Genomic DNA, 19604 nt, shown 5'->3' with positions numbered 1-19604 from the left:
TTGTTTAAGATCCTCAGTGATTCTTATAGGCAGCCAGCTCTAGAATTTCAAATCCATTCTTTAGAAATGAGAAAATTTTTCCATCTCAGGTTTCAAGGTCACACATTTTAAAATTAGAGCTTGAGTCAGAACTAGAACCCATATCCAAACCCAGAATTTTCCCTTTATATAGTCAATACACAAAGTTACAAGTGACAAAACAAAAAACTTTTTTATTCCATGTATTTGTCTTTTTCTATCAGCCAAATCGGGGAAGTGAGAGTTTTCTGTATCTCCGTGACCCTGAAAAGTCAAGAAAGCATTAAAACTTTGTTTTACTCTAATACTCTTAAGTTTTAGTTTATTTCTTATAAACTAAAAAGAAATGAACAATCCAGTCTTCTAAAAGTTTAAAGGCTGTAACTATAATGTTGAAAACATGTAAAGTAAATCAGTGCTATTGTCTAAATAAACTATATTTTCTAATTCAGCGTACCCTAACATGATAGAAAATAATTGAGCCATACGTGATGCATTTTTAATTCCCTAAACTAAACAAACAAACCTAGAGCCCTAAAGGACACTTTTTAAAAGGTGAAGCATGTTATCTCATTTCCATTTTTCAAAAATGAATGTAAGGCTTATTTAGGACTTTCATATTTCCCTGAAGGACGTTAGTGGTAGGCCAGAGTAAACTAGTGGAAAGTTTGGATGGCCTGCCAATAAGTCTTAAGAAAGGCTTCCTGGATGGTAGGCCCTTGGTAAAGGAGTGACAGCCCCATTTTTGGAACATGAGAGCAAAGAGTTTAAGTTGATCTGGACAAGGCAGCAGCATTAGCAGGAAAGTAGGATAAGGGCATATTTCTGGTGGCCCAAACAAAAGGAGCCTTTGGAAACTTAAATAAAAGCTGGTTTGATTAGGAAGATACATTTCAAATCATCCTATAAACATGAAAGCAGCACAAAGTTGTGGCCTCTCCAGGATGAAGTAACTACACTTTCGGAGCAAGGAGTAGCAAAAACAAAAACAAAAACAAAAACACTTACTGAAGGTAAAGCAGTGACCTGGAGAAGAGCCCAGGAAGGAAGACTGCTACATAGTCGTTTAGCAGCCACATAAGGAGACCTAGGCTTCTGGGAGACAGAACTGTACAGGAGTGAACACCAGCACAGCCAGAGGCGATTGCGATGGCCTCCTCTAGAAGCCAGGTCTTTCCAATAACCTGTAAATTGAAATCTAATTACAACATAAGACAGTGCTTTCTTTCACCAGTTCTTAGTCCCCACTATTCTACGTTGACCTTGGCATTGGCATTTTACCACTTTTCCAATTCTTCTTACCATTCCAAAATATTCATATGCTACTAATAAATAATGAATGCAGGGGTTTGAAATGCATGTAGCAGACTGCTTGCCTTATGAAACAAGACCAATCTTATTTACAATTTAAACTAGAGGATAAATAGTGTGACGTGAAAAGCTGCAAAAAAGCCCTTCCCTAAAATCTCCCCCCAACACAGTGACTCCTTTCATTGCTTGAAATTTTATTTTATTTTTTTTTACTTTAGAGACAGGGGAGAGTCAGAGAGAGAGAATCTTAAGCAGTCATGCTTAGATCAGAGCCTGACATGGTTCTCAATCCCATGTCCCTGGGATCATGACCTGAGCTGAAATTAAGAATTGGACACTCAACTGACTGAGCCACCCAGGTGCCTCTCATTGCTTGAAGTTTAATCACCATGGATATAGATTGATTAATCAGACTTTTCACTTTAAATGTAATTATAACTAAGATCAATAAATAGGCCACTGAAAACTATAGTACAGCAGAACCCCTCTGTGGGTTACAAGTCAAATGTGAGATATTGATGGTGGGAAATTTCTTATATAATAATAAAGCACTTTAAACCATTTTCAGCAACCATGTAAAAATTGACAACAGTTGAAGTTCTATTTTATCATTACCTTGTACGACTTCCTGTGCAAACATCCTGTATTTAGAAATGACTGGGACCCGTAAGAGTTTATGCCCACCACCCGCCACTAGAGGGCGCCTTGCATTGCATATGCCACGTAGCACTTTCCCCAGGCGTTAGGTACAGGTGTGGCCGTTTTTCCGTGTGTGCCATGACATGAAAAGATCACAACTATGATTCATTTTGGCATTTGTTTATATAGTGTCTGTTATCACCTATTTCATAAAATAAAGGACATTTTAAAATATCATGCAAAAGAAACAAAAAATCTCAGAATAAAAATCAGCCCTTTATATTGAGTAAACCTAACATTAAGAAAAAACATCACTACATTGTCTTCATGTCTCTCATTTTGCCTAGGGCCCAAAAGGTTTCCTTATGTGCCAGCACTGGGTTCGAAAAACACGGGAAAGGGATTATTTTAAAAAGACAATTAGAGATTAATATTGACTTAAAAGATATGAGGGAAATCTATGTGATATCTATATTTCTGAATTATATTTTGTACAAACCAATATTAAAATTATATGCACTTCTTAACATCAGCTGAGAATCAGAAGACATGGGCCAACGAGCATTTGGCGTTTATTTCTCAGGGAACAACTTAACAAAAATACTAGTTAGGCACCAGGTAGGTGCTAAGGATCCATAACAAATTCGACGGGTTTCTGTATTGGAGTTGCCCAGAGCAAAAATAAACATGCAATAAAATTAATTGAGATTAGTGAGATAAGTGCTGCAGTAGATACATGTCCAAGATTTAGAGGCACCACAGAGAAAACTGTGCTATAGTAATTACCTGGGAGGAAGCTCTGGCTGTTTTTCCGAATCATGGAGAGATCATAAAATGACCTCTGGAGAGGCCTCAGGTTTTCCAAAAGTCACTTACTCTCTCTCTCTCTTTGCCTATAGAAGCATTTCTGGAAGTGTTGGGAGCCTTAATGCAAAAAGTGTTTCAAAACTTGGATTCCAAAATAACTATCATTCCTTTTTTTTTTTTTTTAACCCTTAATTACGCTTGGGAATCTCTTTCCTCTTATCATTTAACTCCTTCAAGTGAGCCTTTATGGTTAAAAATGATTTACGCTAGGAAATTTTGCTGGATTTGGTGCAGATTTTCTCACATACTTTGTTATATGCTTTATGTTACATGCTTTTGTTACATACTTTATGTAGTGGAAGTCTTGGACTAGAGCCTTCTTGCAATAAATGAAATTAAATGGGAGTTAACTTATAACTTAGCAAATTAAGAGGAAGTGCTAAGGCTGCTTGCTCCCATGGCAATGAAGAAGCCAGGCTGAAAAGCTATAGCCCTGACACCACAGCAGAGACTATAAGAGCTTCTCTGGGCCATTGGTTTACTTCCTCTATGCTTCAGCTGTGAAAATGTAGCTTCAGATATTATCTGTTTTCATTATAATTATGCATGGTCCATGATTCACTGTCACTTGGAAACACACCTGCGGTTTGCTTTTAAAAATAACATGAATCCATAGATTGAATAAAACCATGCCAGACATTTGTAATAGAAAATATTACATAGAAAAAATCAGTTTTAAAGATATTCAGTGCTCTGTTTTAATTCTTTAGTATAATTTTTACATGTTACTTAGTGACTTGATTTATAACTATTTAGCAGATATATGAAATACTTCAATTTTCATAGAAAAAGAATTTTAATTTCAAAATTATGGCATAGTTTTCGCCTGATAGGAAACCAACTTACATTTTTCAGGAAATTTCACAATATTCTCTCATTATGAAAGCATACTATTTTTCAGTAAAGTCACCCAAAAGGATGTTCTCCTTCATGTGATTATTAATAACTAAGAATGATTCATGAAATACACTGACAATTACTGATAGTCTGATAATCGCTAAAAAGCTGTTCTAAAGTCATAAGCCGGTATTCTTGCAGAGCACATAACAGGTGTTCCCACTCCCTGTGTCCTTTGTATACACATTCATTCTGTATTCAAATCACAGAAGCAAGAGACAGGATAGGGTCTGTTACCTCACTGCTAATTTCCCTAGCAAATAAACCACCAGCTGCTGGTCCATGAACCAAGTTGCCACCAGGAACAGGGCACTGTATGCATGGGACAGGATGCTTTCATGGAGTCCTTCAGCAGCACGGTTGGGATCTTTCAGTGCAAAATATACCTCCTTCTCTTAGGTAAGGCACTGCATGAATTGTGTTTCAGCTGTTGTTTGGGTTTTCTTTAATTGTGGGCATAAGGTAAATATTTGCTTTAAGCTGCAGATTCACTCAGATAATTGAAAAACAGCTCAGAACCTTTTAAACAATAACACACTTTGTTCCAGAAAAGAACCAGAACATTTTAGGAGAAATGAGGCTCAATAAGTAGATGATTGTGGTTTTCTTAGAACAACATTTATTGTCAACAGCATTCATTAAAGACCTAAAAACTGAATGAATTTCTTCTTTTTACAGTTTACATATAGATTTAATAGTCTTTAATGCATTCTATTTTGGCAAGTATTCACATAGGCCATAAATTTGTGACTGATTTTAGTGCAACTTGAAACAGTTTATGAAAATGATTTTAATTAAAGATATTGTAGTAAACTGTCAGCTCTACTTCATTTGAGTTACCTATCACAAAATGCAGAAAAGGTATGTTTTCAAAGTTACAAAAAATATTTTATACACAATAGGGAAAAATGTGTTAAGTATAATTTCTCCAAATACCTTTAGCCTTTCTCTTTGCCCAATGGCTAGTCCTATTTTTTTTTCTTGACTTTACTGTTTTCCCCTCATTCTCCTCTTTAGTCTTAGAGTTTGAGTCTTCCTTCAACATTCCTACTATTTTATGTCAATTTTTTTCACTAGGTGTTCTGTTTTTCATTCTTCCTACTTATCAGGTTTAAAAGTCAAGTTCATTTCTTGTTTTATCTATAGTCAATAGATAGGGACTTAAAAAATACTTTATTCTTTAAATTATAAGAACAGATTAGCTAAATAATTTAAGTGTTAGCCTTTTTCAGTAGTTTCAAGCCTTGCTTTCACTGGTATCTTTTGTTACAGTTTTCACTATAAATGTGATTATTATTCAAATTTATACCTAATGTTGTATATATCCCACATATTTGAAATGTTCAGTTGTAAATTTTTCTAAGAAGTGTTTGAATTTCCCATAGTTGTGATTGTCCCAGTGTTTATGTTGTCAAACTCAAGCCTATGTAGTTTTTAGTTTTTGAAATTCTTAGAAAAAATAAACAATTACCATAACAGACTTCTTGCCTTTGTGCATTTTTCTGGGTTCTGAAAGTATCCTATGTGTCAGTGCCCCCACTTATTTTTAACTGTATAACAATAGGAATGCTGTCATTTCATTAAGTGATATTTTTGTAATTGGCTTTAAGAAGAACTTATAGACAATTTATTTGAAGATTTTGACTAAAATAAAATTAAAATGTACTTTAGAGAAATAGCATGTTCATAAGTAGTTAAAGCGGTTATCCCTTAAGTTATTCATATGTAAATTCACTTTTCTCCATTGATAGTGTGTTGTAAAGACCATATGTAATGTGGAAATCTTTTTGCTTTTAGAATATTGGATATCTGATTGTTTTTTCTTTTTTTTTTAAGTTTATTTATTGATTTTGAGAGACAGAGAGTGCGTGAGGGGAGTAGGACGGGAGAGAGAGAAAATCCCAAGCAGTCTCCACACTGTCAGCATAGAGCCTGATGTGGGATTCACCAATAGTGAGTTGATGACCTGAGCCAAAATCAAGAGTCAAACACTTAACTGGCTGAGCCACCCAGGTGCCCCCCTGATTGTTTTTTCTTTTTGAAAAAAATCTTAAAAATTTGAAGCCCAAGGGGTGCCTGGGTGGCTCAGTCAGTTAAGCTTCCAACTTTGCCTCAGGTCATGATCTTGTGGTTCGTGGGTTCAAGACTCACTTCGGGCTCTGTGCTGACAGCTGAGAGCCTGGAGCCTGATTCAGATTTATCTCCCTCTCTCTCTATCCCTCCCCTGCTCATGCTCTGTCTCTCTCTGTCTCTCAAAAATAAATAAATATTAATTTTTTTTTTAATTTGAAGCCCAAAATGTAGTTTGTGAAGTCTATTCAAAGTACAACTCCATAATTTCTATTTTCTCTAAAGATACAGGAGTTTATTTTCAGTCAACAATAGTTGTGTTATGCTTGCTAATATTATACATGATAAAGGGGAAGTAAATGCCAACTATTTTGAGGTACAGCTAGAGGTCACTTTTTGAAGTCTGATGTTTATATCCAATACAGTGCAACTAGTCTACAGAATATTTGTTGCTGGAATATAGATAAATTTCACAATATGACTTCAAGTGTTCCTTACCACTGGATCAGTCTTTTATAGTGCTGTTGTTATACAGCTTAAGGGAGTCCATAAAAGTGAAATTATTGCTATAATATTGTACCTCGGATTATTAATGTTTCTCCAAGTTAGTATAATGCCTTATATGCAAAAAGTCTAAGAGTTTTCCTTTTTTATATTTAGGAAGTAGGTGTTAGTGACTCTAATAATAAAATTTAATTTTTATTTAAGTCCAATTATTTGGAATATCAAAGGAAATTAAAATTTCATCAACTTTTTTACATTTATTTTCTTAAAGTTTATTTGTTCATACAGAGGTTAACTTTCTAAAATCAGTAGTTTTAATTCCTTAGGTTTTCTCATAAAACTAGAAAAGAGAGCTTGAGAAATTTTCAAAATGAAGCTAATTTTTTTAAGCTAATAAACTACTGTTTTGACAGCACAGATTCATCACATCTGTAGTGTGACACACAGCAATGGCAAAAAGTGTGTGTTCTGAAGGTGTAGAGGAATTATCCAATTATCTGTTTATTCACTAAAGTTTACTACATGTAAGGATTACATCATATCAATAGGTTCTTTCCTGCAAAATGAAAAGATTTTAGTAGCTGAGATAAGTTACTGTATGAAGTGAATTACACTCTTTGCTGATATTCTTATAATGTGCTACCTATAATTTATCTGATAAAAATGGTGTAGACAGTCTAAGGAAAAAGCTATTATAATAGCTGTGCTATCTCTCACTGTCATATGTATATTTGAAAAATCACACATATTTGAAAAAATTTAAATGATATGATTTCATATCATTTGATATTATAAACATTGAATACATTCAGAGGTATTGATAGCAATATATTATTTAAGGCATTATTACATGACACAGTTTTCAAAATAGCTCAAAAAACTAGTTAACCCTCCTTAAACAATTATTATAAATGCTGTATAAAATGTTATTTTCTTCTAAAGTAGTTTTATTATTCCTGGGCTGCAACATTTGTATTGTATTTAATCTTTTATTAAATAACATTTGCTTTCCACAACTCCAGTCATAGACTCTCCAATCAGTCTTTTTTGTACTTACTATTCAACATTCTGATTCAAGATATAAAAGTCACCAACATTTCTATTCCAGTCATGCTAGCACTCCATATTTGTAAAGTGCCTCCCAAGCATTTTCAGACTATAACAATCTCAGTTACTCTTTAAACTACAACCACAACTACAACTACCAAAAAAAAAAAAAAAAAAAAAAAAAAAGGAAGATAAAAAAAAAATTTTTCCTTTTCCAAAAAAAAAAAAAAAAAATAAAAAAAGAAAAAAAAAAAACCTACACAAGGACTGCTGACTTCCCCAAACAAGAATGCCATCTAAACCTAGAGCTCACTGTCAAAGGCAATTCCTGAGTTGTAAGTCAGCAGCCACACAGCTTTTTCCAGGGCATTCTCAAGACAATGACGTGGATTCCCACCATCCCCCATGGTTCCTTGGCAAAAAACACAGAGTTTCTGCCTTATTAAAAGATATCCAGGGTTTGTGACTTAATAAGAAGACTAAAACCTGAGACTCAATACTTCAAATTTCTTTGGGCCCTTTCAATTAAATATGGGCCCTTCACCTTCAAGTGTAAGGTAGTCAAATACAAAGTGTCAAATACAAAAAATTTTTATTTCTTGCTTACCAGGAATGTGTCCAGAGCTTCTTATCCCCACTTTCAATGAAAAGCATGTAGATGCATGTTGTTTTGTGCAGATAACACAGATGCTAAGAAGAATCTTTTCCTTTACTGGTCCCTCATCCAAATGCCCAATGTCTTTCTGAATCTGTGACTTGAAGAACCTCACTCTCTTCTGTTGACCCCTGCTTCACATACCACAATCATTATGAGGTTTAAGTCCTAGATTCACTTTCTCTTCTTTTTTCTCTCTCTTATGATTTCCTTGCAGAAACCACCACTCCTTTTCTGCAATCCACTTTATTTCCTCTTTAGAATTCCTAGCACCAGTTCCTTCTTTTTCTAATGATTCAGATGAGGAACAACTACAAATTAAACATTCTTGCACTTGCCAGAAAAGAAAACAGAAGCAAATCTTATACCTTTGTAACTCCTTTGTTACAAACCAAATCACTAAAATGAATGTGCAGGCACAGCCCATTCTCAGGAGAAAAAAAAAAATTACAAAGTCCATCACAAATACAGAAACCAAGGAGACTATAGGACACATAATTCTTTTGCCCAGATAGTCACCTAAGTCTCAGTCCATACAGTCAGTTTCTGGTGAGCACCTAGGAGTTCCTTCTCCCCCCTAACATTCTGTAATCCTCCTCTTTATGTTTTCTGCTGAGTTCTCTAACTTTCCTTCTGGACCCCGGTCTCACTCTCTACCAACAGCTAGCCAAAGACCAAAATGATGGAAACCTTTGCACTCACCTCTATCCTGGGAAGCAAAAGGAGAGGTTTACTGTTGGTAAAATTTGATTCCTTATAGTAACAGGCCTACATCTTTCCATTTCTCCAAAGAAATCATTGCACAAACAGACCTTTCTACCTTTCCCTTCCTAATACTGGTGGCCTTTTTATAACACAACTTAGAGAAAGCTTAAAGGCCATCTCTCAAGTAGGGGTGAAAAAGGAAAGCAAGAAAAGAAAAGAACTATTTTTATACGAGAAAATTGAAGTTGTAAGATCTATTTGTGCCCAAATTTTTATCTTTCCTCACCTAAGATTTTATTCCACCTTTACTCATCTATATTTGGCTTCATCGAGTTTTCTCTTTGTAGTGGATCATTCCAGTAGCTACAGACATAGTGTTCAGCACCCATTCAAAGAAACAGAAGAAGGAACAGAACACTTTTCTGCTCCCCTTCACAGCAAAACTCCCCAGAAATATTGTCTATACTCACTGTCTGCAGTTTCCATTATTTTTTCCCCTCACTGTTCAAAATATTTCACATTTCAATTCCACCCATTCTCTCCCCCACTATTTCAAATGTTCATATGATGTTGGTAGTATACTACTCCCTTTTAAAAAGAGGATGTTGAAAAGAAAGAAAGGGTGTGCCTGGATGGCTCAGTGGGTCAAGCGTCCGACTTCAGCTTGGGTCATGATCTCATGGTTCACAAGATCAGGTCCTGCCTTGGGCTCTGTGCTGACAGCTCAGAGCCTGGAGCCTGCTTTGTATTCTGTACCATCCTCTCTCTCTGCCCCTCCCCTGATCGCTCTCTCTCTCTCTCTCTTTTTCTCTCTCTCTCCCTCAAAAATAAACATTTAAGAAAAAATGAGGATGTTGTGGGGTGCCTGGGTGGCTCAGTCAGTTAAGTGTCCAACTTTTGATTTTGGCTCAGGTCTTAATCCCAGGGTACAGGGATCAAGCCCTTCCCTGGGCTCTCTGCTGAGCATGAAGCCTACTTGAGATTCTCTCTTTCTCCCTCTGCCCCTCTCCCCTGTTCTCTCTCTCTCTCTCTCTAAAATAAAAAAAATATATTTAAAAAATAAAATGAGGATGTTGAAGCAAAGAGCTTTTAATTAGGATTCTAGCAACATGGTAGTCTGAACTAAGGAGTCTCTTCTCAATTGCAAACACACAGAAGTGCTACATAACATTTAAAAATGTATATCATGGTTCAAGGTAAAGGTGTGGAAATTTCCAGGTGCCAGAAAATAGGAAGAAACCTGCAGATGTAGCAGTGAGTGCATGGGCCCAAACAACTCAGGCAGGCAGGATGCTAGGAGCCAGGGCCTCACATTAGCAGAACTCCATCCCCCCAAGTCCTCCAGGCCCTCATTCTCTCTTAAACCCACATTAATCAAGCTTTCATGCCCAGTATATCATTTCAGTATTGCCTCTTGGATGTCAAATGGGCTTCTAAAATGAACATATCCAAAATTGACTCCCAATTTGCGCCCCCCCACCAAAAGTCTATTCTCCTCAGTCTTCCCCATGGTTAATTTATTAGTTGCCCATTAACAAATGACATCCATTCTTCCAGTTGATCATATCAACAACCTTGGACTCATTCTTGACTCTTGTTTCTTGTATTTCACCCCAATGTGCCATCAAATCCTGTTAGCATCACCAGCCTTTCTCACAATACCTTTTACTACCATACTGGTCTACAGTACAAATATCTCTTGCTTACTTTATTGCAGTCACCTCCTAAATGGTCTCCCTGATCCTGCTCTTGCCCCTATCTCAGTCTTTTCTCACAGCTGCTAGAGTATATCTAGAAGAAGGAGAAGGAGGAGAAGGAGAAGGAGGAAGAGGGAGGAGCAGGAAGAGGAGAAGGAGGAAGTCAAGAAGAAGGAGAAATATCATATCCCTGTCTGCTCACAAAACTCTAGTTTAATCCCCATCTCACTCAGAAAAAGTGCCAAAGTGCTTGCTGTGACCATGAGACACCGCCTGATCTGGCCCCAACCACCTTGCTGACCTCATGTCCTACCACACTCCTCCTCCACTCTGTTCCCTCTGCTCCTGCCTCTTGCTGTTCCTCAAACACACACCAGGTTCCTGTTTCTGGGCAAGAATTATTGATCATAACTGGTAATGACTTCATGCCACTCTTCTTGGGATATTTCCATGTGACAAGGCTTTGGCTAAAGGCTAAAACTTCCAATAATAGACTAGAAGCCATTTCAGAAGACTTTGGAGGGAGATTCTGAGGAGGAAGTAGCCCCTCAATGTTTCTTGAATCACATAGTTTCATTATGATATAATATGAATCAAACACAGTTTCATAATTCTAGAGGTGTCATTGGACTTTAGAACTAATAATCTTTCCCAGTTCTCCTTTTCTCAGTCAAAGATAATAACTTCTGCTTTTCCTTTTCATCTTGCCTTTAAAGAAGCCACTCAATCAACATAGTCTTTGGGTGGGGTTTTTAAAATTGCAGAAGGTTTCAGAGACAAATATTTACCTCTCCAGGTAACAGGTACTAGAACGGTCAGTACCTGGAAGCCTCTCTCCTTTGTAAGCATTATCACCTAATCAGGTTTTCTCTGTATTGCCCCTTAGATTGTGAAATGTGGCTCAGGATCACTACAACTTTCCTTTCCTTCACAGCAGGCGCTTGCTTGGGGCTGAAAGTGACAGTGCCATCACGCACCGTTCATGGCATCAGGGGTCAGGCCCTCTACCTCCCCGTGCACTATGGATTCCACACTCCGGCATCAGACATCCAGATCATATGGCTGTTTGAGAGACCCCACACAATGCCCAAATATTTACTGGGCTCTGTGAATGAGTCTGTGGTTCCCGACTTGGAATACCAACACAAGTTCACCATGATGCCACCCAATGCATCTCTGCTTATCAACCCACTGCAGTTCACTGATGAAGGCAATTACATCGTGAAGGTCAACATTCAGGGAAATGGAACTCTCTCAGCCAGTCAGAAGATACAAGTCACCGTTGATGGTGAGTCCACTATCAGTGATGTGGGCAGCTGGGTAGCATGGCAGTTAGTAACAGCTCAGGAGATTAGACCATGTGGGCTTTAGGTCCTGGCTCTGTAACTTTGGGCAATTAATTAACCCCCAAGGCCTCAGTGTTTCAGGTACAAATTACATTATCTATCTCATGAGGCACATGTAAGGTATACACACGTGAAATATATACACAGTGCCCAACTAAAGGTAATCAAGCAATGAGTAGAACTTATTATTTGTTTGCCTGGAAACTATCAAGGATAAAGTCACTGATATAATAATATGGAGGAAATTTTATTTTCTCAGTATCAGAACACGCTCTAGGAAGAGCCCTCTTTGTCACATGAACATTCTATTTTGGCACACAGTTTGCGGGAGGATGAGACTTGCTCAAGGACCATACTTAAGGAACAATAGAAATTGCTGGAAATAATCCTCTGAGGGAATGTAGAATCAGCTAAATTTCACACATTTATTTTCCTTTATGAGGTATATAAGTAGCATACCTCAAATATATGGTGTCCAAATCACAGCTTCTGATGTCTCCCCTTAAACCTGATTATTTAACAGGTTAGTATTTAAAATGCCCTCCATTTTAGTAAGTACTAACTCCATTCTATCAGTTGCTCAGGACAAAACTTTGCATCACCATTGACCCCCTCTTTCTCTCATATCCCACATCTAGGCAAGAAGTTAATAACTCTGTAGGCTTTACCTTCAAAATGTAGAGTTCAGTTACTTCTTACCACCCGCTCTCCCACCCCTTTCAACCACACCACCAGCTCTGACCTTGACTATCCCTAATAGCCTGCTACCTGGTCTCTCTGCCTACACTCCAGCCTCCTGACACTTAAAATCCTCCCATGGTTTTCTGTCTCAATTAGAATAAGAGCCAAAGTACTAACAACGTCCTACAGGGCCCACATGACTACCCACCCCCTGCCCCCGCAGCATACCCAACATCTCTGATCCTATTTCCTACCTCCCTTCCCCCTCACTCACTCTGTTCTGACCACACTGGCCTCAGAGCTCTTCCTATCACAGGATAAACATTTTGTAGATGTCAGGGCCTTATAAGTCAGGGTCTTTGTACTTGCTATTCAATCTACTTAGATTGCTTTTCTCTTAGATAATAGCATGGTTCCCTCCTCTATTTCCTTTAGGTCCCAGCCAAAATGTCACTTTATCTGTGAAGGTTTTCCTGACCACCTCATAGAAAGTATAACCTCATTCCTCCAAACAGGAGAGAGAGAGAGAGAGAGAGAGAGAGAGAGAGAGACTATCTATCTTGAGTTCTGCTTTATTCTTTTCATAGCACTTATTTCCACCTAGATTTTATTTGATTATTATTTCTCTCCTTCCCCTAGAACATGAGGCCCATGGGAACAGGGACCTTTTATTGTTTACAGCTTTGTCCCCAGTACCAAAAAACTGATACTGGCCATTAGTAGGCACTCAGTAAGTGTGCACGGGGTAAATGAGTGGAGACCAGAGAGACTGCAAGGAAGCAAAGGCACAGGATGTGAAAGCAGATGCCTACAGAGCAACTATGAGAAGAGAAAAGGGAGACAATGTTCATGAAATTCTCCTGAGTAGTATCCTATCTCTCCCTAAAACTTAATGGAACATCCATTACTTTTTAATATATAGTAAATTGGATCTGTTTAGGGAAATGTAACTAAAAAAATCGTATCAGGGGTTTAGGGTCTATCTATGTAAAAAAAATCTTCCCAGGAAACTTCCACATCTGAGTCACACTCTTTAAGGCAGGTGTTATGATCACAGTCTATTCTGATTGGTTCTCCCCATATAAGACCTTGACATTACTTATTTGACTTATGCCATACCACATCTATTTCCACACAGAGAGATAAGCTTTTCCTAAGTAAAACATAAGCTTTTCCTAAGTAATAGATATACACAACTCATTTTTCTTTTTTAATCATAATAATGTAAAGAAAAGCTATTCCATCCACATCCTTTGTTCTTACCAGGAACTATAAAAGATTAAATTGGGGGCACCTGGGTGACTCACTTGGTTGAGCATCTGACTCTTGATTTCAGTGCAGGTCATGATTCCAGGGTCATAGGATTGAGCCCCAAATTGGGCTGTGCACTGGGTGTGGAACCTGCTTAGGATTCTCTGCCTCTTTCCCTCAGCCCCTCTCCCTTGCTCACTTGCTCTCTAAATTAAAAGCAAAAATAATAAAAAGTTTAAATTGAATGGACAAATTCAGTTGTCCTCATCTTAAGAAAGGCTAGAGGCTTCAGAGCTACTCGGGTCCCCTGCGAACTGTTTCAACCACCTTTCTTCTTATTTTTCATTTTCTCCTATATTCTCTAGGCTGAAGGATTGGGTCTGTCTGTTCTCTACTGCACATTTCTCTGTATAGAAAAATGTGAGCATGAGTCAAGAGAAATTTACCTGCAGAGATGCATCAACCCCAGTTTAAAGCTTGATAGCAAATTGAAATCTAAACATTAGAGTCAATCATTTCTCACTTATATACCATCTCATTCTCTCTGTGTCCTGTGATGATGCATGGAAGATTATGAAATGCATATCTCTCCAAAATGCATATCTCTCCAAAATGCACGACCAGATATGCAGCTCTCTTCATTTTGTCACTGACTGCTGTGTAACTGGGCAAGTCACTGTCCTTTATCAAACAGAACCAACAACCTCAAAGATTAGTGAAATTTACTGAAAGTATTTGTGGATACTTACATAATTCCAACCTTTACCCAACAATTTTAGAGTGAAAACCAAGGGAGGAAATATTTGCTCATTCTTGGAAATGTGTTCATTTGACAAATAGTACTATGTACCAGATTCATGATATGAAACTATTTTCCTATGACTTGAAGTTCCAACAGGAATCACTATTGAATTTGTCTTTTATGTCTCTAATGGGATGTAATTGCAATAACACATTTTCTCCTATTTTCAAACTGAGTCAGTGTTGAAATGTAGGCTTTGGTTTTGGTAAAGTGGCTAACATAATGTTGCAATTCCACAGCAGTTAAAACATAATTAGTTCGCTCACGAAGAAAGAAGTAAGTGGTGAATATGTGATTCTCTAAAACTTTCCCTCAATATTCCATAAGTATAATGTATCTGAGCTTTATATTTTCAGATAGTGGATAAAGATTTAGGTTCATCTATCCCAACCAGCTGCTCTTGAGATATTAGAACAAACCAAAAAGAGGGAAATGTCTTGTTAAAATTTGCCTATGAGAGTATATATACCTTTATGGTGTTGAAGACAGTACAATGCACAGGAAATAAGGAAGCTGGTGTTCTCTACACTAACTGCATTATCTATAAAGTAAAGGTTTTCGTTAGAAAATCCTTGAAAAGTACATTCTAGAATTTGGTTATTTCTGGTATAAATGATATTTTTGTATTTTATCACTTTGCATTTTTCCATTAGTATTTTATTCTTCTTTATCTTCTGAACCGTCCACATCTACAAAATGTAAAATTTTAGATTCATTTCCCCAGGATTTGGTATTTGAAAGACCGCACATATTTGTATTATAATTCTGTGGTGGCAAAAATCACTTTTGTCTCTTTTGATATTGCAGATCCTGTCACAAAGCCAGTGGTACAGATTCAGCCTTCCTCTGGGGCTGTGGAGTATGTGGGGAACATGACCCTGACATGCCTCGTGGAAGAGGGCACCCGGGTGGCTTACCAGTGGCTAAAAAACGAAAGACCTGTCCGTACCAGCTCTACCACCTCCTTTTCTCTCCAAAACAACACCCTTCATATTGCTCCAGTGACCAAAGAAGACATCGGGAATTACACTTGCCTGGTGAAGAATCCTGTCAGTGAGATGGAAAGTGACATCATTATGCCTACCATATATTGTAAGTTTTTTAAAAATACGTACTCATGCGTTTTCTTCCGGGTAGTTTACACAAGGGTTGTCGTCACAGAGAATATCAATACCAGCTGTCATTTGTTTTTTAAGCTACTGTAATACAGTACTAGTTGTAATTACATTTCCTATACACTGCCTTGTCAGGAAATACAGCTCCTAGCACAACTGTGTTTCTTGAAGTTCAGGTTGAGATACCGGCCATGGGCCTTTTAGGCTACATTTTCTGACTTAGTCCATTGTGTGACCTTACTTCCAGTAGCAAGTAGGAACCTCAATTTCAAAAACCCAGAACCATGCTGAAGGACTAATTTATCCAACCCAAGGACAAAGAACTGGTGATTATAAAGTGGGAGAGGGTGTGTTCTGTTGCTGACCACAGAAAGAATGTTCCCAGATTATGCATGGGTATTGTATCCCAGGTTATGGCTGTTCTCTCTGCCCATTTTCTCATCTCCGTTCTTAGAGGCTGGGTGCGGGAAGGATCATAGTCAGAAAAACCTGAATTATTCTGAAAGTAGGTATTAAGGTTCGCAGAGGATCAGTAATTACTTCAGATTTCAATTTCTTTGGTTCTTTTCTTCTGTCATTGTTGCTGTTATTGTTTAATCTCATATACAGAGTTAAGTTCATCAAACTCTTCAGCTTATGTCATATTATTATCCTAACCCAACCAAGATCCCTCTTTCTTTATTGTATTATTTTTCCCAGTCCCCTCTATTCCATGGCACCACCTCTAATATGTTTAATATGGCATTCTAATTTCAGCTTCACACAGAGTTTCTCAACATCCACACTAGTGACATCTTGGGCTGGACAACTCTTTGTTGTGGGGGATGTCCTATGTATTATAGGATGTTTAGCAGCATCCCTGGCCTCCTCCCCCCCACCCCCTGCAATTATGATTAAAAATGATTAAAAACTAAAAATGTCGCTGGACATTGCTATATGTCCCCTGTGTGAGGAGGGGCACAAAAATCTCCCCTAGTTGAGAACCAATTACCTATCATATTGGGAAGCCTTCATATCAGTCACTATGTAGCTTAGAGCGTTAGCCACAACAGTGTAACAAAAAGAGTGAGGCATGGCAAAGGAAAACTCACCCCTGTGGCAGGAGGGTGGAGGTTTCAGCTAGGTGAACCATAGGGCACAATTAAGCGTGGTAAGTGTATCTACTTAATCTTCAAGTATATCTGTATAATAATACTAGGAGAGGCCTAAAGCCTAGTGTTTAAGTAAACAGACCTAAGTGGTAAACTGATTCTGTCATTACCCATATGAACTTAAGAAATTCCTTGACCTTGGGGTGCCTGGGTGGGTCAGTCGGTTGGGCATCTGACTTTGGCTCAGGTCATGATCTCATGGTTCATGGGTTCAGGCCCTGCATTGGGCTCTGTGCTCACAGCTCAGAGCCTGGAGCCTACTTTGGAATCTGTGTCTCCCTCTCTCTCTGCCCCTCACGTTCTGTCTCTCTCAAAAATAAATAAACATATTTTAAAAATTAAAAAAAAAATTCCTTGACCTTTCTGAGATAGTTAAAACCGCCTCACCATATGGCTGTGGTTCAATTAGGTACTGTCTGAAAAATAGCCAAATACTGACACAAAGCAAGCATTCAGTAAACAGCGGCTGTTTATGTTGCCAGTTCTATTTTCTTCAATAGAAAATTGATAGAGCCCTCTTGAGGAAGTGTGTTACTAACTTTTTGGAGAAAAGCACCATATGTACCAAATGTAGGTTTTTCCAACTAGATAAAACTGAGCTCCAGCAATGGAGCAGGAAAAGCGACTGCAAGGAGAGGAGTGCAGTGGCATGATTCAGGTTTACAGTTATGTTTGCTTGAACCAGCAAAATTAAGCCGATAAAAACAGAATCATTGAATCTTGGAACTGGAAGCTATTCTATAGTTACAGCAGAAGTGAGAAAATGTGCACAATAAAGTGTATAAAATAGAATGTCGTAGATACCATAGGGAAGTATACAAAGGACCATAGTAGCTAGGAACATGAACTCGGGAGCCAGGGCCCTAGGTTCAAATCCTGGATCTACTACCTTACCCCTCTGTGCCTCAGTTTCCTCATCCAAATAATGGTAATAATAGTAGTACCTATTTCATAGAGTTACTGTGAGGATTAAATCTGTTACTACATGTAAATTGCTTAGAACAGTGACTGGCTCATAGTAAGTACTCTGTTAGTCATTATTAGCACTACAATATTATGAGGTTATAGATGAATTTCACTCAGAGAAGGAAAACATTACTTCTGGCTAGAGAGAAGGTGAAATTTGAGATGGACCTTTGGGTATGGGTATGATTGGGGCAATGGCAACGTCTGGAAAAACCATTCAGGCGATGGGGACTACAGGAAACCAAACACAAAGCAGAGGTCAAAGTTCAGGCAAATGGTCCAGTTTAGAGTGTAGGATACAGCAAGGGGCATGGTAGGCTAGATGGTCAGATAGATATGTTTGAGTTAAATCATTGAGAGCTTTGAACACTGGGTATTATTTGATAAACCATGAGGAAAAATTATTTTTTAAACAAAGGTCCAAATATAAAGACTAGAGAATGGTCTATAAGCTAATACTTAGACATACATATTCTAGGCTAAATCAAAAAATGTTTGCCAAAAGAGCACGTTTTCAAGTTAGATCACAAACATCATACAATTATAGAAATGGTATATATAGGAAAGAAAGAAAAGGGGAAGTAGGACATATTGACCTACAATACAGAGAGAAAAAGTCATCAGTTTTGAACTATAAAGAGTGACTACACATATCTAAGAGCAATTTGAAATATTTTTTTCTGAAAAGTATTATTCACATAGAAATAGAAAACAAACTTCATACATTGTATAATTCATTTTTGGTGTAGGGGAACCTAAGAGGATTAACTCCTAGTCCACCCTAGTCCAGAATGCATTGTCTCAAAGGTTAACTATTCCCCAAATTATATTCAAAAGTGCTGAGGAAGAAGGAAATTATCGTTCTTTACCAAGAAATACCAAAATACCACACACTCCAAGCAACTTACTGAAGATTTGTTATGGTCATTAATTATATTGTGTTCGACAGTGGCATTATTTTCATGGCTGAACGTTTACAGTTTTATATAATTTTATATTCAGATAACATTGTGAAAATGTTGTCTTTTTTTTTTTTAATTTTTTTTTTAACGTTTATTTATTTTTGAGACAGAGAGAGACAGAGCATGAATGGGGGAGGGTCAGAGAGAGGGAGACACAGAATTGAAACAGGCTCCGGGCTCTGAGCTGTCAGCACAGGGGCCCAATGCGGGGCTCGAACTCACGGACCGCGAGATCGTGACCTGAGCCGAAGTCGGCACTCAACCGACTGAGCCACCCAGGCGCCCCTGTTCTGTCTGTCTTAAAGTGTAGGCTGAGAAATAGATTCACAAAGAAAGTATAAACGTGCCTATCTGCATGACGACCATTGCATTGGAGTGAAAAATTCAGATTTTGTATGGTCTGTTTATAAGTGTAGTCATATTCTTGACTGAAGTTTTTCTGACATGAATTAACACTTCCATTCAACTGCAAGTAGCACAGATCTAAGTATTGAAGTTATTTAAACACAGTGAAAAAAATATGAGCAGGCCAAGTATATCAAATCTAGGATTATGTAGATAAATCTTTACATTGTTTATTGCTTGGTCTAAATGGTTTACCTTCACATGCAAGGTACAAAATGCAAAACCAGATATTAAACCATCCAGATATAATCTACTGAATATCAATCCCAAGGAACTTCCCATTATTCAGTGAGATGAGAGGCAGTAGGAAGTGAGCTTATGGTGGAACATTCCTTATTAACTGATGATCTGTTGTTTCAATCACATTAAATTCTAGTTAATATCATGTCATTTGGGAGAGCAGTGGAGAGCACAGTAGTGATGAGCCTGAGCTGAAAATTCAGACTGCCTCAGTTAAAGCCTTGGTTCTGCCATTGGCAGGATGTGTAAGTGATCCCATGTCCTCATCTCCTTAT

The 19604-nt window shown here is 37.7% G+C and overlaps 2 protein-coding genes across 2 annotated transcripts in view; one reads left to right on the top strand and one right to left on the bottom strand.

The window, feature by feature from the left end:
- The window catches only part of VPS50 (VPS50 subunit of EARP/GARPII complex), a 143063-nt gene extending 134781 nt beyond the window's left edge, over window positions 1-8282 (bottom strand). Inside the window, exon 1 of the mRNA XM_049642870.1 lies at window positions 7961-8282. The gene's annotated coding sequence lies outside the window, so the exon portion shown is untranslated. The remainder of the gene's footprint in view (window positions 1-7960) is intronic.
- The window catches only part of HEPACAM2 (HEPACAM family member 2), a 39177-nt gene continuing 23503 nt past the window's right edge, over window positions 3931-19604 (top strand). The window contains exons 1-3 of the mRNA XM_049642275.1: window positions 3931-4164; window positions 11297-11698; window positions 15298-15582. Of these exons, the coding sequence (XP_049498232.1) occupies window positions 4053-4164; window positions 11297-11698; window positions 15298-15582 (799 nt within the window). The 5' untranslated portion in view covers window positions 3931-4052. The remainder of the gene's footprint in view (window positions 4165-11296; window positions 11699-15297; window positions 15583-19604) is intronic.

The sequence above is a fragment of the Panthera uncia genome, chromosome A2, assembly GCF_023721935.1.
Source record: "Panthera uncia isolate 11264 chromosome A2, Puncia_PCG_1.0, whole genome shotgun sequence".
In the NCBI taxonomy this organism is placed as follows: domain Eukaryota; kingdom Metazoa; phylum Chordata; class Mammalia; order Carnivora; family Felidae; genus Panthera; species Panthera uncia.
The sequence above is the reverse complement of the archived record's forward strand: the minus strand, read 5'-3'. Positions and strand labels throughout refer to the sequence as shown.